General features: G+C 41.0%; 1 protein-coding gene, 2 long non-coding RNA genes and 1 pseudogene across 8 annotated transcripts; 2 read left to right on the forward strand and 2 right to left on the reverse strand.

The window, feature by feature from the left end:
• Positions 1–7,630: 7,630 nt before the first annotated feature.
• On the reverse strand, positions 7,631–9,577 carry LOC139195992 (uncharacterized). The gene is made up of 3 exons (XR_011581086.1): positions 9,416–9,577; positions 9,231–9,329; positions 7,631–7,828 (listed from the first exon to the last, which is right to left on the reverse strand). It is a non-coding gene; the product is annotated as an uncharacterized lncRNA (long non-coding RNA).
• A 2,198-nt stretch (positions 9,578–11,775) lies between these two features.
• Positions 11,776–13,090, forward strand: LOC139196598 (uncharacterized). 6 transcript variants are annotated; one of them, XR_011581680.1, is made up of 5 exons: positions 11,776–11,966; positions 12,051–12,148; positions 12,232–12,329; positions 12,413–12,510; positions 12,594–13,090. It is a non-coding gene; the product is annotated as an uncharacterized lncRNA (long non-coding RNA). The 6 variants fall into 6 exon arrangements; XR_011581679.1 differs by having other exon boundaries at positions 11,781–11,966; positions 12,256–12,329; positions 12,686–13,090; XR_011581677.1 differs by having other exon boundaries at positions 11,782–11,966; positions 12,686–13,090.
• Positions 13,091–15,824: 2,734 nt separating this feature from the next.
• LOC139196294 (uncharacterized) lies at positions 15,825–16,568 on the forward strand. Its single transcript, XM_070821985.1, has one exon. It carries the CDS (start codon positions 15,825–15,827, stop codon positions 16,566–16,568), a length of 744 nt encoding a protein of 247 aa, XP_070678086.1.
• A 1,887-nt stretch (positions 16,569–18,455) lies between these two features.
• Positions 18,456–21,062, reverse strand: LOC139196295 (uncharacterized GPI-anchored protein At1g61900-like; annotated as a pseudogene).
• Between the last annotated feature and the right edge of the window lie 1,751 nt (positions 21,063–22,813).

The following is a 22,813-nucleotide window of genomic DNA, read 5'->3' on the forward strand; positions in this document are numbered from 1 at the left end:
TACACTACAGCAGCTTGGACATCCCACGACTACTCGGTCGCCACACCTTCAACAGTCGTAACGCTCTTAGCAGCGACATCATCCGGTGCTTCACCCCTGGCTGCCCTAGCCTGGGCACTAACTTCTCCAACTACTTCACCAATGGAAGCCTTAAAAATAAAAGCAAGCAAGTCTTCTGGATAAATAGAGAAGCTCATCCACTCCCTTCTTAGCATAAGCAGCAAAACGAAGCTCAGAAATTGCAAGTTTAAGATCTTGAATCTGAGGCGAGTCAATCTCAGCAGCAAAGGGAGCAGGCTTTGGTGCCACTTTAGCAGCAGAGTCCACCTTACCACTCTTCATAATAGCAAGCCTCTACAAAGGTGAACCGGACTTGGCTCCCAAAGAACGTCCTGGTACAGACTTCGGCACTGGGGGCATGATAAAACCTTTACGCTGAGCAATCTTATCCATAATTGTACTTGCCATTCTTAACATGGAAGACGCCACATGCTCAGATCTAGCAGCCTTATTTTTCTTCCCATTGGAAGAAGTCATGTCAATCATATACCTCTCGGTAGCAAGCGGACCCTCATGAGCAGCAGAAAAAGTCTTTAGTTTTTTCTTAACTGGCATCTCATGAGCAGGCGGGGAAGATCTCTTCTTTCCATCTTCATTCATAGTAAGCTCCACGACAGCGATCAGACGAGCCAATGCATCCGCCTTGATCCTCTTTACCTCCTCTTTCTAGAGCAGCCCACCTTTCTTTTAGCAAAAAGGACTAAGCAGCCAACGACATTCATGGTACTCAGCAGGGGAGCTCAACCCAGCATTCCAGCAGGCAGGAAACCTGCATGCCCAACATTTCAGCAGCCCATGAGACCCGCAATCTCCTTATTTCTCTCAATCGCCAGCCTGGCACGAGTCAAGTCCAAGAGCCCAAAGGACATGAGCCATGCGGCTCGCCTAGCACTGCGCCCCAACGCCACAATCCTCGACCCCAACTGCACAAGCTGCCCTTGGCTCAAGCCAAGCCAATCTACCCAAGCAGTGGTCCCTGCCATGACATCTCCTCAACCCATGCCGAGCCAGCTACTGGCCTCTGCCAGCCGACGTGCCGCACCACCCCGACGGCTACCCCGCAATAGCACTATCCAAGAATAAGGCAAGAAAAATTAAATTTTTCTTACATTGGTGCGGCACGAAGAAGACGAAGAAAGCAATGAAAGACGGTCATTTGCACGGGCAAAATGTAGAAGATTGCTAAAGGAGGGGGAACAAATATCCTCTAAGCTATCTCTCTCTTGTAGGGTAGAATAAATCGCTCTCCAAAGTTGATTTAATAACCCACTTAAAGTGGACTTAAATAGGCTTTGAGAGAAATTTATTTCATTTTCCTAGAAGGATCTAATTTCCTATTAAAGAGAGAATCAACATCAAAATAGAAAGCAGTCTTAAGTTTCCTAAAGCAAGAAGATCTCTACACCTGCTGCCCTTTTCTGCGAGCAGCCCAACAGGTGTAGGGGCATTTGTGGAGCCAAAAATATTCACTAGGCGACACGTGGACTTTTGGACAAAAGAGGACAAAAATACCCTCGAGGCATACCGGGTTTCCTACACGCGAGCAGTGGAGAATCATCCATCAACCAAGTCAGGAGTACCCAAAATGGGTAACAATTCAAAACCTATTTCATTCCATATATGTTTTTACCTCATTTTTTCCTTATTCAATTAGCCATTTATTTCAAACATTCCATAACATCCTCAACCAATTAGTATAATCAATATATTAAAGGCTAATTACATCACCAAATTAAGTCCAAAAATCACCCTAAAGGCCGGTTATCCCTTCTCCAAAGGGAGCCGGCCATTTCCTTCTTTTTTCACCATAATTTTCCTTTTTTGTGACATTGATTAGCCAATTATACAAAAAACCACCAAAACATTCATTTTATGTTTAATAGCCAAATAAATTGGCTAATTAAACCTAAATCAAACCCAAAAAACCCTAGCCACCTCCTATCCCTATAAATATACTCTCATTTCTCACCAAAAGGCCAATTTCCAACACTTTGGCAAAAATCCCAAAATTCTCTAAACACTTTTTCTCTCTAAATTCTAACTTTGACATCGGAGGTTCTTCGGCCAAGGCCCCCCCCATTCATCGTGGGCGCGTGAGGCTCTTAGCCTTAACCTAAGATGTTAATTGTTTTGTAGGTGCAAAATTGTCCAAGATCAAGGAGGAAGAAATTTGCATCCACAGTTGGCAACTCCGAAAATGGATGGAAAAGAAAACTACTCACACAGACGGTGAGAATATCTCCCAAGCAGAGAGGAATGTTGTTGGAGATTGTTTGGTGGAGTAAGCCATGATTGTTCATTTTGCAATGAAGAATACTACTTCCTTTTAATCATACAATTCGCAGAGGATTGAAATTGATATTTTTTTTTCTTGAGCAATCAATCTTTGACTTTCATGTTGGCTGCAATTTTTTCATTCCGTCGTTCAACACATAGTAACTTATCTCTACTAATTAATAAAACACGTCAACCAAAATCTTATGAAATTACCAGTTTAACCCTCTAATTAAAACAGAACATGAATAAGAAATATGGGGCAGCAATGTAATTTCACACAACCAAATTTTGCTGTTTTTTTTTTCAAAGCCTCATCTACATGTAATCCTAACATATCTCTAATTAAAAAATTAAAAATTAAAAAATTAAAAAAATTTCCCACTTCCACATTCTCCATGGCTCTCTTCCTCTCTCATTCTATTTCAAAAACAAAAATAAAATTTTTTCTCACACACACTATGTGTGCCAGTATGCTAGTCTATTTTAATTTAACAAAAACGATAGCCAAACTTTCTCAAAGTGTCATTTTTTATAAACTCTCTACAACATCATAAATTAAAGTTAAATGGTTTTTTTATTAATCACCCTTTTTAACATGCGGCTCTCTTGCTTTCCTAGCTGTGAAAGGAATCCAGATCCACGAAAGAAACAAACAAGCTAATAGTTTGTCTTTGCTTTATTTGTTTGATGAATCAAATCCGAGGAATGCAAAGACAGAGAGGCATATCAATTCATTGGGGCAAATTCAAGAAAATGAAGCTTAACGAATCAAATTTGACAACGTTCTGCGCTGGGACTTGTATTTTTTCTTTTACATATGAAAAGTTTAGAGTGCAAAATGAAAATTTTGGAATGTCAATAACAATTTCATTACATTGTTCACGTGGGTCTTTATCACTTGATGATAAAGAAAGCGTGGTGTTATTCATATACCTGTGTTAGTTTTTGTTGTTTGATAGTCTTCAATCCATTCAATTCAATGACCAGAAATTAAGAAAAATGGTAAAAGACTATTTACTACCCTCATATTTCGTAGTTTTCAACATTTAGTACATCAAGTTTTTTTCGTTTCAGAGTCATACCTAAAGTGTAAATTTTGGGACAGTCTCATACATCCGTTAGTCAAACTGTTAAGTCTTCCGTTAACTGTGACGTGGCGCCCATGTGGACAATGACTGGGCGCCACATGAGTCCAAGTGGTTTTTTTTTTAGAGAAGGGGTTTCAATGGAAAAAAAAAATTCAAAATTCAAAATTCGCGACCTCTCATCTCACCCAGAAAAAGTGAAAAAGTGAAAAGTGAAACCACTTTTCACTCCCCCAGAAAATCATGACCCCCCACCTTCGTTCGAAACCTTACCCACGGGCCGTCACTCGACCTCGCCGTTGCTCCACCTCGCACGCCATCGTACGTTGCGCACACGTTTCTAGGAAAGATTGTCGTGAAGCCATTGCTAGCGATGGGGTGGGAAAAAAAGAGGATCGAAGTGGGTGAAACACCACTTTATCGTAAGTAACCTACCTTTTTTGAAGTGCATATAATATGGGTTTAGGCTTTCCGATTTTTCAATTTTGAATTTTAGGGATTAGGGATCTGTGAGTTCCAATCCCTTTTTTTTCTTTCTATAGTTTCTGGAATTGTGTTTTGTAGTGGGTTATGCATGTAGTTTTGTCTTCAATCGTGGCCCCCATTGGTCTTGTTTTCACCTTTTTTTCATGGTTTTAGGAAAAAAGGTGGAACTGTATTCATGGTCCCCATGGTTTTGTTTTCACTTTTTTTCCTCATGGTCCTACTAGTGTTTTCACCTTTTTACCCATGTGCCTCCAGGATTTTATGTTGTTTTCACCTTTCTCCTTGACTTTGCATGCATGCCCGAATTATTTAGCCTTAAAATTAACCACGGTGGGAAGTGGTCTGAAAGTGCATATACGGGAGGGTTTGAGGCTTGGTTTGATTACGTAGACAAAGACTTCATGTCTTTTTTCGAGATTGATGAAATGGTTAAGGAGTTAGGATATGATGGGTTTATGTTGTATCATTATAGGATTCCTGGGATGCCTTATTGTGAGGGATTAAGGCTTATTGAACGGGACCAAGATGTGGGTGAAATGTGCAAGTATGTTCCAGGAGTTAGGGAAATAGAAATATACCTAGAACATCTAAGTCTGAAGCAAGCTGCCTTGAAACATAAGCTTTTGATGAATCTAGATGGGAGTGTCATATTAAAAAAAGGTGTCATTATAGAAGATATTGAGGAATCGAGGGTGGCAATTTCGATTACCAAGGGAAGTGGATCAAAACTGAAGAAGGGTAGAGCAAAAAGGGGTGCGGATGACTTAGAAAAACGGCTATGTCTTTTGAATGACATAGCCTACAATGGTGATGATGAACATGAGGCTGAAGCAATTAAGGGAGGACAAGGAAGTGGAGCTGAGGCTAAAGATGGTTATCTTAATGCTGATGATGAAGGTGATGAAACTGCAGAAGGTCACGAAGTTGAAGAAGTTAATGAAGGGACCGAAGTAGAAGCTAATGAAGGTAAAATTTTTGAAACATTTATTTTTACAATTTTAATTTTAGTATTCAATTATTTTTGCAAAGTTTATGTTTTTAACAAATATGCATTGTTTGTGGCAGTAAATGCAGAGGATGACATTATAGATAATGAGTTTGTGGACAATGAATACAGTTTGGAAGATGATGATCGTCGTGCAGTAAATGATACGGCTGTAGAAAATGTCGTTGGAGATGCTGAAAAGGGTAAAAGGGTTGGGAACCAACATCCAGAAGACGTTATTGATGCAAAAGATGTAGAAGATGTTCCCCTTGATGATGAGAGACAAGACTCAGATAGCCTGCACAATGTTGACGATTCAGGTTCAGAATGTGATGATAATGTCATCTACCCTGAGTTTAATGAAGAAGTCGACATGGATGATCCAAAGTTTGAAAGGGGATTAAAGTTCAGAGATGATGCACAGTTGAGAAAGGCAGTGTGGTCTCACTCCATTAAGTATGGTGCACCTTCTATTGAGCTAAAAAGGAATGAGAAATGGAAGATTAGTGCAATGTGTGAGAAAAACTATCTGTTGATGCACAAAATCAGCGAAGACTTTGGTACAACAGAAAGTGTCAGGTTTTGTGACCTTCGCTTGGTTGCTTCGGTCACTAGTGAGGATAAGTACGTAAATGAATAGAGACAGAGAAGCAAACACAGGATGTACGTGGTTCACCCAGATTGGCTACGTCCACGGAGTAGAGGAGTTCTTATTAGTAGTGAAGGGCTTACACAAGTACAAAGGATCAAGCTCTCAATTTAGTGAGTTCTTGTGAATGATTTAACACAAATGGCATTAGGCAATATTGTGGGGGAATGACCCCTATTTATAGAAAAACTTGTAGCTTTGTCACATTGACATGTGTCATGTTATGATTGGTTCTTGATGTCGACACGTGCTGCGCTCTGATTGGCTTCTAATCTTGACACGTGTCGAGTAGTGATTGGCCTCCTGGTCGGAGGGGAACTCTTCTGGGTCCTTGACAGTATAGCGTTGGCCGGTGCTCGGTAGTTTCGGGATTGGTCAAGTATGGTACAAACAGTGCTCCCCTAAGTTCCCGAGTGAGGGAAACTCCTCGGTTGGGGACTTGCAAGATCCAATCCCTTGAGTAATCACGAAACTTCTAAGTACCGAAGTGTGGTCTGATCTTCATCTGCCCTTCTCTGGAAGTACCTTTCCTCCATCCGGGAATGGTGTACTTAGCTGATGTTGACGCACAAGGTAATGTATCAATTTCACTTAAAGCTTAGTTGTAGTTTCGGGCTTAGTCAAGTGTGATACAAACCCTATAGTAGGAGTCCCCCAAGTCGCCGAGCTAGGAGATCTGCCGAAAGAGGTGACAGACAAGGTAAGCAGTCAAACTTCCAAGTAAGCAACCCAGGATCAGAGGTTTGACTTCGGCTTCCGGTTGATTGTTCTCCTTCTCCTTGTCTCTCATTCAACTGCCATGATAAGGAGAAGCAAATGGATAAGAGATGATATGAGATACTTTTGCTTTTGAAGAAGTAACTTTCCACAAGCTTATTCTTGAACTGTGCTGGAGGGTTTTCTGGTGCCCTTCAGAGTATAAGGCCGACTCAAAAATTTGAGGGTCAAAACAAGTCCATCAAATCTAGAGTACGTTCGACCTTGATGATATGGGATACTTTTGCTGTTGACGGAATAATGAATGTGGTATGGAAATGTGTCGTGCTGTAGTGATCTGTTTCAGCTCACCGTTGAACCTTCTGCTTCAATCTTTTGCATGGCAGAAGTGGTGTGCAACCTTTGCATTTTAATGGTCCTTCAGAACATTCCTTCATAGTGACTCATCCACGCTTGGCAGCTTCAGTGTAAAGAGCCAATATCTGATCAATTGTCATGAGGTATTTGCCGATGGAATTCGTGACCTTGACAGCAGTTGAGGATGAGTACTCGAGAGCAATGCTAAGTAAGCAACCAGGCAAAGGCTCCAGGCAGTCAGTTCCAAATTGGAGGTTTGATTTCAGGTTCCGACTGACTGCTCTCTTTCTCCTTGTCCTGCAGGTGTGGACAAGGACAAAGACAAAGATAGGGAGAAAGCATGATATGGGATACTCTTACTTTCGACCCTGATGATATGAGATACTCTTGTTCTTGGTGTGGCTTATTTGCTGAGGTATTATCGGGGGGAAATAAAGCTGAGTATTTCGAGAGGTTATGTTGAGGGTGCCTTTTCGAATGCGAGAAAGGGTTGAGCATTTTTGCAGGTTTGCCTGTCCGTTGAGGAGGGAGGTCAATGTATATAGGGATTTCCCAATAACAAGTAGTAATGCTATTCCTTTACCCTTCTTGGTCACAGCAATGTAGTGGGAGCTGCCAGCTTCACGTGTTTTAATTTTGTCAGAGCACTTTGAAAAAGTGGTATGTGGTATCTGGAAAGCTGATGTTACGTGTGAAGATTACAGACAAGCTTTATCTAAGGAAATCTGGCTCTCGAAGTTCTGAGAGTTGTGCCTCTTCGGTTTTCGAACAAGCAATCCCGTCGAGGATCTGACTCTCGAGATTCGGAAAGCGGTGCTACTCCGGTTTTTGAGAAAGTAATTATGTTGGGAGTCTTTTCTCGAATGTGAGTAAAGGTGACACGCCCCGATCCCGATGTCCTCGTGACATCGGGATGATCACGTGCTGGCCGACACCCAAAGGGTGACGAAAGCCATTACTTTAAGTAAACACTCAAAAATAAGCTAAAACAGGCAGCAAGACTAGCCACAAAAATACTACAAAATCAACTTCTAATTAATAACATTAGGATCCACGCATAATGTCAGAGCATACGTCTATTACAGAGTACAAACAGAATTTAAGATAGAGATGTGCTATATTACAAAAGATATCGAAGCAGAAGAAGTATAGCACTGGATCACTGGTAGGGAAAAGCCTCGTAGCTTATATCGTAATCCTCGTTCGTAGGTCCTGAAGGGGGCGCAAAACAAACATGAGTGGACCAATTTGATATAAATATAATAAAACAGTTATCAACATACTAACCCCCAGGTTTATGAAAACATATATATCATGATCAAAATATATTTTCCGAAACCTAGCATGCCGTGCAATATCTCAAATTCATAACTTGTATAAGTAATAAACACTAGTGAATTGTCCGATACTCTACAGGCCCCATGCCAGCTCCCCGTCTCTGAGCAGACAGTCAGAGGAAAATACACTACAGGCCCCATGCCGGCTCCCCGTCTCTGTGCTAAATAGCCAGAGGAAACACACTCCAGGCCCTATGCCAACACCAAACCGTCGCTCGGGACGGACCGGAATCTATCCCTACGTCCCGTAGCGGAAAGGACCACTAGGTAAGTACAAAACCATTGAGCATAAACATATTGAAAAACAACTTCGTAGTATAAAGTCATCCATCATCTATACTACAAAGAGGTGTTCTAAACATGTTCTAATATCATATCGTCATCCATCGGATATTCTATAAGAACATGGGTTATAGGAAAAATAGTAATACTTTAATCTAGCCTCAGTAAGCATACTATCTCATAAAGTATTTCATAAAACATAAGTATTAAATCATGCTTTTCATGTATGCATTTCTATTGTTAAAACATGCTTTTGAAGGGGTCCACTCACCGTACACCGACGGTGCAAAGCTATACCAAGAAGGTATAACAGAATCACCGTTAATAATTGCACCTATTCACACAAATGAGTACCTTTGGTCAAACTCTATTCAAACGATTGAATTTGAGAAAACGGACTTCAAAAACGGGTCCAGGACGTCGAAATTAGCCTAGGAGAGGTCCTGAACGAAACCCCGAAAAGTCAACTCAAAAAGTCAACGTTGACCGTTGACCGGTCAAAGTCAAAGTCAAAGTCAACTCTGACAGTTGACCGAGTCAACGTTGACCGTTGACCAAGTCAACTGGTCAGAGGTCAAAGTCCACTGGGCTTTGAATTTGGGTTGGGCCGAAAGGCCTTAAAGGGTTTTGGGTTGCAAACCCAACTCAGAATGGCCCAAGGCCTTTTCTGCTTGGGCTAACACACACACACACGGGCCTAATGCCCTAAATAGGAAATGGCCCAAGGCCTTTTCTTATAACAGAATTTATTTAAAACCTTAAAAGGTTTTGGGTTGGGCTAATGGGCTTCGGCCCTAAATAAAAACGGCCCAAGGGCCTTTGGTCTCACCACACGGGCCTAAGGCCCGCTTGCTATTCGAAACCGGCCTGGGAGGCCTGGCCTCACCGGAGCACCATCACCGGAGCTTCACAACTCCGGCCGACTACCATACACAAACCTAGACCCCGATCTAGGTACCAAAACGAAGAGCAAGACGAAGGGAGTGTTTTTATACCTTCCTTTCGTCGTGGAATGACTGGAGATGGCCGGAAAAAGCCCCGACACCCTCGGGATCGCCGGAGTTGGGTGTGCTTACACCCGGCTTCGATTCGTCCTAAAAACCTCAAAAATCACACAATAACCTCCATTAACACTTATTCACCAGATTTTAGGACGAAAAAGTGAAGGTTTGGAGCTTACCCAACCGGGAAAATATAAGGGTTTCGTCGGAGTTCCTCTCCGGTTTCTGGGCTCGCAACACGGGACAGAGGGAGAGAGAAGAAGGAGATGGGTCTTCTTCGCGCGGGGAGGCGGGTGCGTGCGTGCGGGTTGCTGCAGAGAAGAGAAATGAGGGAGCTATGAGAGAGACGAGAGAGAGAGAGATAGAGTCGGGAGGGACAGAGAGACAGAACAAAAGAAAAGAAAGAAAAGAAAACAGAAAAAGAAGAAGAAAGAAAGGAGAAGTCACGGGGGGGGGGACAGAGAGAGAAGAAAGGGAAATTGCTAGGGAGCTGCCACGTGGCAGTTTGAAAAGAAGGAAGGATCCAATGTTTAGATCCTGATAGGGTAGTCCAAAAAGGGTAAAATTGATAGATTCAGAATATTTAGGGAATATTACACACATATAATTTTATAAGTGGGGGCGGGTGTTACAAAAGGTTGGACGTTCTTGCCAACCTGTCTTGCCGCAAAACACGGAGGTCAACACACATAGGGACTTTCCAGTTGTCAAGCAGTGGTGCTGTTCCTTTACCCTTATGGGTAATAGTAGGGTAGCTGGAACTTCGAAATTCTCGTGCCTAAACTTTGTCAGAGATCTTTGATAAAGTTATATGTGGTACCCGAGGAGTTGATGGTGCATATGGAGAGCGGTGATTGAACAGTAAGATTCACGTGCTTTTTACTTCACCAGAAATCTTCGACAGATTGCCCGTAATTTCCGCAAAGCTGAGTGTGCATGTGACAGGTGCTGACGAGGCTGAAAAAGCAGGTGCTTCTTCGATTTCTGAGATCGGCCCTCGTGGTCTCTGAGCAGCCCAGCTTTTGAGAAAACAAACGCCTCTTCGATTTCTGAAGCTCCGTCGAGTGCAGATTTTTATAGAGGCTGGCATTAAGTTCCACAGCACACTTGAATCTCTACCAGTAGAAGCTCATTTCTTGCACTTCTAAGATCTTGATTTGTCTGACCTCTTCCCTCTTCAACACATTTGAAAATGTCTGGACCCTCCGACCGTCGTTTTGACTTGAACCTTGGAGAAGAGACAGCCACGCCTTCTCCAGACAACATATGGCGCCCATCCTTCATATCCCCTACTGGTCCTCTTACCGTTGGGGATTCTGTGATGAAGAATGATATGACCGCTGCAGTGGTGGCCAGGAACCTTCTCACTCCCAAAGATAACAGACTACTTTCCAAACGGTCTGATGAGTTGGCTGTTAAGGACTCTCTGGCTCTTAGTGTTCAGTGTGCAGGTTCTGTGTCTAATATGGCCCAACGCCTATTTGCTAGAACCCGCCAAGTTGAATCATTGGCTGCTGAAGTGATGAGTCTCAAACAGGAGATTAGAGGGCTCAAGCATGAGAATAAGCAGTTGCACCGGCTCGCCCATGACTATGCTACAAACATGAAGAGGAAGCTTGACCAGATGAAGGAATCTGATGGTAAGGTTTTACTTGATCATCAGCGGTTTGTGGGTTTGTTCCAAAGGCATTTATTGCCTTCGTCCTCTGGGGCTGTACCTGGTAATGAAGCTTCAAATGATGAACCTCCAATGCCTCCTCCTTCTGGGGTTTTGTCAAGTACTGAGGCTCCGGATAACCACCCTCCGGTGCTTTCTCTTTCTGGGGCTCTACCGACTGCTGAGACTTCCCCTAAGCAACCTTTGTGAAGGCTCCCTTTTGTTTGTTTATTTTGACTCATGTATATGTACATATTTGTGGCTTATCGAAAATATTAATAAATAAGCTTTGCTTCATTTCAACATATTGTGTTAAATACACCAAAGCCTTCTTCATAAAGTTCTTTGAATTTTTGCTTTTGTTGAAACCTGTATTGTTGAAGCTTTGTGAGTGAAGCATGTAGTTTGAGGTAGTGTTCCCTTAATTTCCCGAGTAAGGAAAACTTCTCGGTTGGAGACTTGAAAAATCCAAGTCACTGAGTGGTTGTGAGACTGCCGAGTATCAAGGTGCAGTAGCATATGGTGGGAGTCCCCCAAGTCTTCAGGCGAAGAGAGTTGCCGAATGAGGTGTCTAGCTAGTAGTCAATGTCATGAGTAGGAAAACTTCACTTGTTTCTTTTCGAAGTGGTAACCCAGGGCTCTTTCTTCATATATTGTTTTTTGTTATGAAGATGTGTTAGGCCCAAAGAAGTGGAGGCCTAGGCCCTTTTTTTTTTTTTTTTTTTTTTTTTTTTTTTTTTTACTCCCTCCCTTTTTCTTTGGAATGTTTATACAGATATCTATAATGTGGCCTTTGTCATGATTTTGGAGGATGGGTGTATTCGAATCCAATGAGGGGTAGGGTATGACTCATTATCATGTGCCATGATTTTGTCTTCCTTTAGCTTTTTTTTTTTTACTTTGCTTTACCATTTTTGCTTTCCTTTAGTCTTCCTTTAGCTTTTCTTCAATATAACACCATTTTCTGTGGCTCAGATCGCAAAACCATCTTCATGAAAGTTGTTCCTTAGCTCGTGAACTACAACATATCCGAATTGGAGATCCATCGGAGCAGTACAACTCCAGAAATTCAGGTATGATGAGTGATTGTTCGTCATTTGTATATCAACGCGTCAGACTTGTTGTGAGCTTCAAAAACTCCATTTTCTCTTGCTCAGATCAACATACTTTCTTCATCGAAGTTGTTCCTTAACTTGTGAACTACAACATATCCAAATTTGAGGTCCCTCGGAGCAGTATAACTCCAGAAATCCAGGTATGATGAGTGACTGTTTATCATTTGTCTGTCAACCCGTCAGATTTGTTGTGAGCTTTGAAACTCTATTTTCTCTTGCTCAGATCAGCATGCTTTTTTCATTGAAGTTGTTCCTCAGCTTGTGAACTACAACATATCCAAATTTGAGATCCCTCGGAGCAGTATAACTCCAGAAATCCAGGTATGATGAATGACTGGTTATTATTTTTCTGTCAACCCGTCAGATTTGTTGTGAGCTTTGAAACTCTATTTTCTCTTGCTCAGATCAGCATGCTTTCCTCATTGAAGTTGTTCCTCAGCTTGTGAACTACAACATATCCAAATTTGAGATCCCTCGGAGCAGTATAACTCCAGAAATCCAGGTATGATGAATGACTGGTTATTATTTTTCTGTCAACCCGTCAGATTTGTTGTGAGCTTTGAAACTCTATTTTCTCTTGTTCAGATCGGTATGCTTTCTTCATTGAAGTTGTTCCTCATCGTCTCTTTCATAACATATCAAAAATTCAGAATGAACTAATGGTTAAATATTTCCAGATCTTCGAAACATCACAGCAGCTTCGAAATCTGCAAGAATCCGACTGTCATGTTTGGAGCTTCAACACTTTAATTTCCGTCGCTCAAACAGAAATGGTTCCTTCTTGAAAGTTGTTCATATGCTCAAGAACTATAGGGTGTCCAAAATTCAGCTCCATTGGAGAAGAGCAGAGGTTGCAGAAATTTGATAGATGAAAGGAGGCGGAAGAGGGAGAGAGAGAAAAAGTCTCTTGGGTTGGATTTCTATTTTGGGGCAGATTCCAATTTTTGTAGCACCTTCATTATTGATGAATTGCTTGTACTTTTGTCCATTATGAAACTTGGGACTTTGGCTTGTTGTTGGATCTATTATAATATGTTTGGGAACATATATAAGTGAATAAATAAGAAGGAAAATTTTGGGCCCTTGTGGGTGTAAAACAAAAAATGTTTATGTTTACCCAAGTGTTTTTGTACAAGTTCAAGGGCATCTTGGGTTTTGTGAACAAAATTTGTTTATTTGGAGCAAGGTTTTGTGTTGAAGCTTTGTAGGTGAAGCTTTGGTGTTGAAGCTTTCTAGGTGAAGCTTTTTGGGTGAAGCTTTGTGGGTGAAGCTTTTTAGGTGAAGCTTTGTGGGTGAAGCTTTTTTAGGTGAAGCTGTTTGGGTGAAGCTTTTTGGAGGTGAAGTTTTTTTTTTTTGGGTGAAGCTTTTTTAGGTGAAGCTTTTTGGGTGAAACTTTTTGGATGAAGCTTTGATGGTGAAGCTTTGTAGATGAAGCTTTGTAGATGAAGCTTTCTAGGTGAAGCTTTGATGGTGAAGCTTTGATGGTGAAAGTATGTAGAGGGAGCTTTCTAGGTGAAGCTTTTTTAGGTGAAGCTGTGTAGGTGAAGCTTTTTTAAGTGAAGCTTTTCGGGTGAAGTTTTTTGGGTGAAGCTTTGTGGGTGAAGCTTTTTAGGTGAAGCTTTGTGGGTGAAGCTTTTTTAGGTGAAGCTGTTTGGGTGAAGCTTTTTGGAGGTGAAGTTTTTTTTTTTTTTTTTTGGGTGAAGCTTTTTTAGGTGAAGCTTTTTGGGTGAAACTTTTTGGATGAAGCTTTTTGTGTGAAGTTTTGGAGGTGAAGCTTTTCGGGTGAAGCTTTTTGGATGAAGCTGTTTGGAAAGTCGAGGTCTTCTCATTTAGGTGAGTCTGGCTTCCACCTCCCACTTGTTGATAAAGGATGGTTGTAGGGGGTTTCTCCTGATATGTCTTTGCTTCGGCGGAGGCATGGTTATAAGCCTGCGCCATCACCTCAGAGTAAGTCTTCCAAGTATTGGCATTGATCATGTATTTAAAGAAACAATCACGTAGGCCTGCCGTGAAGGCTTTGAGGGCAGTCTTGTCGTCTGCCTCGGCACACCGGGAGTATTCATGGCTGAAGCGGCCAGCATACATACGTAATGACTCGTCTGGCTTCTGGCGGATAGTGTACAGGTCATCAATTTAGAGCTCCGCCAGAGAGGGTGGAGGGGAAGAGAAGACATCGCTCTTCGTCGGTGTGCATCCGGTATGCCATGGTGGACTCAAAGAGGTTAAGGTGCTCAATCGGGTCCTCTTTCCCAGTATAAAGTTGCAAGCCAAGCTTCTCCTTTGTCTTTGCTTGAAGGGGGGTGTTGAGGATCCTCCTTGTAAGAGGGCCAGGCCTGGGTTGGTTCCAGTCAGGTATTTCAGCCTGACGTTCAGCCTTCAACTTGTTTACTTCCTCAAGAAGTTGTAGGACAAGGGGGTCCTGAGCGGAGTTATGTGCCACTGGAGCTTTCTTTCGTAAATCTCCATCTCCTCTTGGAATTAGGAAGGTTTGATCAAGGGCATGTGATTTTTCCCTGGACTCGCTGTACTGGCTTCCAGGGTATGTCTGTCGGAACACCTCTGAGTCCCCTGTACCCTCATGTCTCTCTAGGACTTGTTGCCCCTTCCCCAAGTTGGTGGCCGGCTCGGGCCGTGGCAGGGGACCGAGTCTCTCAGAAATCCTTGGGTCATTGATCTTTGAGCTTATATGGATGGAATTCTCTCGACGTTGCTTCAGAAAATCCCGACAATCGCGAAAGACGGCTTTCGATCCTTCTGCCCCTTCAGCAAAGAGGTGTCTCCCTCCGCTTCTCATGGTTCGGGTCGAAGCAACTGGGTTAAGAGAAGCCTCATGTTGATTATCAAATCGAGGGGTAATTTGTTCCCTATCAGGGATATCTATGTCGAATGCATGTGACCCTCCATGTTGGAGGGCACCCAGTTGATGGTTGACTTCCACGGGGGCAACAAGCTCGCGTGTCTGAGCTTGCCTAGCTTCGTGAAGTGTCTCGAAGAGCTTCTCATATTGCTCCTGGAGGACCTCATTCCTCATTGCTATCTTGTTGTTCTGAGCTTCCAACTCATCGACTTTAGCTTGAAGAAGAACTCGTTTTCCTTCCTTCTTTCGTTGTTTCGCACTATGTGCAAGGGGGGTGTCATTCTGTGTGTTGTGGCTTCCTTCGCTTCCCATGCTGGAGAGGGATGCCTGATCAAAAGAAAGTGTACGAATGATAGAAACCAGCTTGACACAGCTGAAGAGAGTAGGAATAAGTGTCGTTTCCCACAGACGGCGCCAAATGTTGATGCACAAAATCAGCGAAGACTTTGGTACAACAGAAAGTGTCAGGTTTTGTGACCTTCGCTTGGTTGCTTCGGTCACTAGTGAGGATAAGTACGTAAATGAATAGAGACAGAGAAGCAAACACAGGATGTACGTGGTTCACCCAGATTGGCTACGTCCACGGAGTAGAGGAGTTCTTATTAGTAGTGAAGGGCTTACACAAGTACAAAGGATCAAGCTCTCAATTTAGTGAGTTCTTGTGAATGATTTAACACAAATGGCATTAGGCAATATTGTGGGGGAATGACCCCTATTTATAGAAAAACTTGTAGCTTTGTCACATTGACATGTGTCATGTTATGATTGGTTCTTGATGTCGACACGTGCTGCGCTCTGATTGGCTTCTAATCTTGACACGTGTCGAGTAGTGATTGGCCTCCTGGTCGGAGGGGAACTCTTCTGGGTCCTTGACAGTATAGCGTTGGCCGGTGCTCGGTAGTTTCGGGATTGGTCAAGTATGGTACAAACACTATCCATGAAGATTATATGCTTCCAGGATGTGCAATGAAGATTCAATGCAAGTGAAAACCTATGTTGGGAAACATGAATGTTCGAGGATTTGGAGGGAAAACCCTAACTGCAAAGTGGCATGGCCTGTGAAGAGGTATGTGGACAAGTTCAGACTCAAGCCAAGCATGTCCATCACTACATTTATGGAGACAGTGAAAGAGGAAAGAATAGTTGAGATCCACATCAAAACAACCTACAGAGTGAGAACACAGTGTTTGAAAATCCTTGAAGGGAGTAACTTGGATCAGTACACAAAGTTATGGAAGTACTGTGATGAGCTTAGGAGGACAAACCCGGGTAGTACAGTTCAGATGAAGGTGCTGCCCTGTGATGATGCTCATGTGATATTTCAAAGGATTTATATTGGTTTGGGGGCTTGCAAAAAAGGATTTAACAATAGATGTAGGCAGCTTGTAGGGTTGGATGGTTGTCACTTGAAGGGAGTGTTCAAGGGCCAGTTACTGTCTGCATTGGGAATGGATGCAAATAACCAAACTTGGGTTATTGCATATGCTATAGTAGAGCTCGAGAACAAGGACAGTTGGGTTTGGTTTCTAGAACTGCTAGCTGCTGACTTGGGAATTGTGAACCAGCATGCTTGGACTTTCATTTCTGACAAACAAAAGGGTTTAATACCAACTTTTGAGAATGTGCTGCCTAATTGTAATCATCGGTTCTGTGTTAGGCACTTATACACCAACTACAAGGCAGATGAGTTTAAAGGGAAATGATTAAATGATGCCTTGTGGAATGCTGCCAAGGCAACAACCATCGCTGATTTTATGGAGAGTATGGCTGAGGTGAATATGCTGAATGAAAAAGCTTATAAATGGTTAGAGAATAGAGCAGCCTTGCATTGGAGTAGGTCACACTTTGAGACACACACTCAGTGTGACATTCTTTTAAACAACCTTTGTGAGAGCTTCAATTCTTGTATTCTAAGGTCTAGGGACAAGCCTATTTTTACCATGCCGGAAACTATAAGAGTTTTATTGATGAAGAGGATATGGTTGAGAAGAGATGCAATGAGGAAAGATAAATGAGTTATCTGCCAAAAAATCCAGAAGAAGTTGGAAGAGTACAAACTGAAAAGCTCACACACTATAGCTACATGATCTGGAGGAGAAAAATTTGAAGTGGATGAAGGCAGAGGCAATGTATTTGTGGTGGATTTGAATGGGTGCACTTGCTCATGCAGAAGATGGGATTTGATAGACTTTCCTTGCATACATGGTTGCTCGGCCATCTATTATGCAAGGAGACAGCCTAAGGAATTTGTTTCCTCTTGGTACAAGAAGGGGAAGTACTTTGAAGCTTACGAAAACTTGATTCAACCCGTCCAAGGCATGAAATTTTGGCAGCCATCTGAAAACAAATGCATTCTTCCTCCAACTTTTAAAAGGCAGCCAAGGAGACCAAAAAATAGGAGACATAGGGAGGGTGATGAAAATGAATTCAAGTTAAGCAAGAGAGGGCAAAAAAGTGTGAAATGTAGTGTTTGCAAGGCCTCAAGACACAAAAAAGCCAGATGCCTTACCATTCATCCTCATCCAGCTGCTAGAAAAGAAAGAAAAAGCAAGAAAATGAGGTATAATTTTGATATTTTTTGTTGATTTTTCATTTCTTAAGTGAATTTGTTATTTGTGAAGTATACTATTTGTTAGTGCTAATGCTATATGGGTTCATTACTTAGGCCTCAACATCTAAGGCATCACAACCTTCTCAGTCATCTCAGCCATGCACTTAGGAAGCTCCACAACCTTCATCTCAGCCAACTCAAGCCTCTCAAACTACTTCAAAGTCTACTGCAAGAGGTCAAAAAAGGAGGATGAATGTTCCATGATACTGCTTTAATGCTTTAGGTTGTTTAAGGGTTCATTTGGTTATAGTTGAATATGCCTTTAGTTTTTTTGGAAACAACTTTTCAATAGATCTTTAGTGTTTTGGACATAGTTCAATTAGTTGTTAAAGTTGACCCATTAGTGTTTTGGACAGTGTTTGGACAATTTTTTGGACAAATCTTTAGTGTTTTTGGAAGAATACCTTGACCCATTAGTTGTAAAAGTTGTGATCTTTTAATATTTTTGTGTGAATTGGAGGGTGTATATTGAACTTTGTTGTGAATTGAAAGTTGTTGACAATTCAACTTTGTTGGTAGTTTAAATGATGAATTTGCATATTTAGAATTCAAAGTTTGTTTGGAATTGAATTTGCAGATTTAGAATAGAAAGTTGTGGGTTTTTTCCTATTTAATTTGATTTTTTTTTTCAAAAAATTTTGGCGGGAAAAAAGTGTAAGGTACATGGTTGTGGGAAAAAAAAATTGGGCGGGAATTTCTTTTTTTTCACTGAAACCCCTTCTCTTACTGGAAACCTACAACATGAGGAAATACATGCAAATTTTGTAACTAGATTAAATTTGGTAAATGAGTACAATATATGGTCGAGTTGGTCCATCACTTGTAAAAGAAGTAAGATTATACTTCGGCTGCCATCTAAGTTTACAACATAATTAACCACCATCGATTTCCTAATTTTTACAGAAAATTTATCACAGAAGCAAGCAAGAATCATGAATCAGTAGGATTGGAAGCACAAACATGAAGTCAGATTGCGGTAGATCATAGTTTCTCTCCCCAGTTTTCACAACAATCTTATATCGATTAGCTTGGGGTGACTTGTATAACCGACGAACCAATAATGAATTTTCCTTCCAAGGACTGGCGCGTTTTCCTCAAGGGAAACTTATTTACAGAAGCATCATAAGGACCATCCCGGAAGCAAGGAGTAGAGAAAGCATCACATTATCATGGTACAGACCTGGAGACCATGAGAGCATATGTTTTAAGATTAAACTCATAAGCCTAAAGAGGAGGAAGGAAAAGAAAAAAAAGTCTATAAAAAACATTCGTAATTCAAGGCTCTAGGGGAACTGTGGTTTTCTATGTATATAATGCTCGAAGAGTTCTGCGACTAATTACCCAATAATTTTCATAAGGATAAACAAACTTAGCATGCCTTACATACTGCAAATGGGGACTGCTGAAATAAACGAAATTATCACCTATGAAGATTAACGAATGAACCTACTCACCACTTTCAGCAGATGCTGCCGCAGGAAGTGCAGGAATCTTGACATCTGGAATTCAGAAAAGTCAGGCAGAAATCATGAGAGCACTACTAAAAGGAAAATACACCCTTATGAAAAAGTAGTGCCAATTTGAATATGTAATCGGATTGCAAATGCAGGGTACTCCATTGCAATGAATAAAAGCTAAGAGCTTGCTTGCACATACTTTTATTGCACGATGAAGCTGCACCTTGAGAGGTGGGCCACGGAGCTGGAATGTTATCATTCAATCACAAAGGAAGCTGACCCCTTAACTGTCAAATGTTGCATCGGAAGGCAGGCTCGGCAAAAGACATCCAGACGCTATGATGCAAAAGTATAACGAAAGACCAGTTTACAAGATTAGAAGAAGAAACGAGTAAAAAGCACTGGTACGAAATTATTGACAACTCAACCAGCATTGGCAAAGTCAAAATTAGTTATTCTGACAATAAATTCAAAATTGCAACCTTTTCTTTTGGATACAGTAATTTTTTTTTCTTTGAGTACGCTAAAATAATGGGTGATCCAAACGAAAGTAAGTTTATTACCTTGATTTCCAACTGAGTGTGCAAATCCATCCCCAAATGATTTTGACATGTATAAAGTACACAATCAGTACTAGCACCAAGGTAGGCTGTTTATCGTTTGGTAAAGAAAATACAGGAACAGAGGAAGCACTAACCTTGAAGAGAGAAATCCTTGAGGCTTATATGACATAGGCTATACACATCTTCGATAATATTTGATTTTCTTAACTTCATTCCCAGTGATGCAGCACAATCCCAAGTTTGCAAGTTGGTAATGAGACTCTGCTTTTGTAAGTGCGCCACATAGCTCTCCATGGCAGTGCCACATGCAGTCCGGTTACTTATCCCATTCCCACAACCCATTGCAACATGCTTCATGTCAGGGAAAACCAGGGGGCAAGCTGAAGTGAACACCAGACAGAAATACACGATCAGATACTCCAATCGAAGATTGGCATCTCCAAGTAAAATCAAACTAATACAAGATGCAGAGCAGAAACATAAACTAGTATGCTTTCTCTCGCTCTATTTCTATTTCTCTCTCACACAAAAATCACGTATAATAAACTTTCACAAGACGGGAGTAAGCCCCGAATATGATGAAGGCAGACAACTAGAACACCAATGATATCTCTTATATGACTGATCCATATTCATAGAGATGGCAATCCACCTATAGAAGTGCCAAGATAATTCCTTCCAATACAGAAAGAAAGAGACTAATCATAAAAATAGGAGAGAGTCTATAAGAATATATATGTAATAATATATTTCCTTAACCACTGGCACTAATTCATCGATACAGTTTTAGGAGACAACTCTAAGAAACTTCTAGATAAATTTATGAATATCCCATTTTTAACCGGTTAACATAATAACTATAATTTTCCATTTTCCTGTTTAGAAAAACTAAGAACTACAAGATAAAAGGAAAGTGCAGAATTTGATGGAGGTCCTATGTAGCACCATATTTTACTATAAACTCACCCTTGTTAATCTTGCAATTAGATAGTCCCCGAGAAGGACTGAGTTTACTTCCCAGCCACCGGAGGACAATATTTTTGCAGTCATTGACTTTACTTAATCGATCAGGTAAGAGATCATGAGCACCGCACCATCTGTGCTCAAAAGATCAGAAGCTTTCGATGCAATCCTTGTAGCAGCCTCTAATATGGCATTCTCACAAGTTTGAGCGCAACATTCTTTCACAGGGTCAATCTTCTCACAAGCGGCAAGCAACTTTGAAGTATCAACTGTATCCTCAAACTCATTAACATAAAAAACTGGGCAAGATGCATCAGTCAGATTTGATGAATGAACCGAGCATATTTGTGCAAGACTGTCATTCGCACCCTGGCCCACCAAAATCTGTTCAATATCTGATAGACAGTGTTTAGCAGTTGTTCCATTTAAAGCAAGAACATTGGTTTCTTTACTGGATTGACCAACGAGAATTGTGAGAGTGGCTTCCAACTGTGGACAACACATTACATTAGCCAGCAGGGCCGGTCCTGGCCTAGTGCCAGTAGGGCGACCGCTCGAGGCCCAAAAAAAAGAGGAGCACCAAAAAAAATTAAGTTGCCTCATATATGTATAAGGTTTTGTTTTATTCTTGATATATAGTAAACGCTCATATTAAATATCAATATGTTTTAGATGACAGGGTGGTTTTATTTGGTTTATGTTTCCGTGCCCACTCAGGTTCAATTCCTTATCTCAACATAGAGAAATTTTTCTGAGTACCGGGTACTCAAGACAGCTGGTGTTCCCCACCAATGAACACCAGACACCTGGCTATCTTCTTTTTGTATTGCATACGTTGGCACTTAATAATTTATCTTCCTAGTTAGTCCCTAACAAAACTGTTTCAGAAAATAATTATATAAAAAAGAAAAAAAACATAAAAAGTTAAACAAAACTGTTGAACCTAGATCGTCGTCCCGAGTCTTCGACCTTCACCCCACCCCCACCCATCTCCGCATCCCCTCGTCGTCACTATCTCTCTCTCTCCCTCTCCCTGTCTCTTTCTATCTCCTTCTCTTCCAATTTTTCAATCTACTCCTCCCTTACGCCGGAGAAAGATCCTAGAAATTGCCCGCGACCACCCTCGCACTTCAATCGGAGGTCTGCGACATCTAATTTGAAGGTCAGAGTGTCGTTGATCAGTCTGCAATGAAAATATCAACTTCGAGATTCTCCGGTGAAAATTATCAGCTTCGATTGATGGGGGTGATTGTCTTGGCCGAGTTCTTGGCGGCGCTGGGTGGGTGGTGCTAATGGTGATTATTCTCAATTTCTGTTAGGGTTTGGGGTAAATTAGTAATTTTGTAAAAGAAAAAAATGACATTGTCTTAATTAAAAACTTGGATAATTACGTGTCAAGCTTCTATTTGCTAGGAACACCAACTCAACTGGGGTACCCAGTACCCCGAAAATTTTCTTCTCAACATAAAGGGGTAGTTTGCCTTTTTTTTTTTCATGTCTACTTTAAATAACAAACAAACATTAATTAGGTTATTAAATATGGCATTTTGTTTTGTTTTCAGTTTGAATTTACTCGCAAAATCATGTTCAAGTTTGTCTAAATATAAATTTGGGTTTTTTTGTATTTGTTGATAATTTTTTCATGGTTAAGTAATAAAATGTTGTCATTATCTTTTTATTGAACGAAGTATTGTTATTGACAATCCAAAAATATCATCCTACGCTTCTTTGTATAATTTTTCCCTTATGATTTTATATATTTGGAATAAACCGCAACTTTTCATGAGTGTTTGAAAAACAAAAACATAGTTGAATTACTATGTGCCCTTTGGTAGTAGCAATTTGTTGTTTTCATTTGTTGCTTACATATAGAAATTAGAGATCTTAAATATGAAAAATTCATTTCAAAGGTTTCATAATGTGCAAGTAGCTTGTAGATCAATGAGTTTAGTGTAAATTATCCTATCATTTGTCAAAAAAGTCATAATGTGAAAAAGGTCTATTTTCTTTAACATTCGATATACAACATACGAATACTAAGATAAATAATTATTTTATGTGAAGTTATGTTAGGGCATATTTTTTCAATGTCGCCCAAGGCCTAAAAAAACTCAAGACCGCCCTTGTTAGCCAGTAATGGTGCAAAAACGGACCAGCAATCAATTGAGGTCACACTCATCAAACTCTCAGCAACACTGAAGTTTAGTCTACATAGTCCTACAAGCACGGATCAACGAGAAAAGTAGGTAACTTGAGAACCAAATCACATAATGCCAAGGGGAATTTAGTTTAACTAGAGCAAATAAGGAGGGAGATAATTTTGGGATGGTGGTATTAGTATATGGTGCCAATGG

This window comes from Malus domestica, chromosome 05, assembly GCF_042453785.1.
Source record: "Malus domestica chromosome 05, GDT2T_hap1".
Lineage (NCBI taxonomy): Eukaryota > Viridiplantae > Streptophyta > Magnoliopsida > Rosales > Rosaceae > Malus > Malus domestica.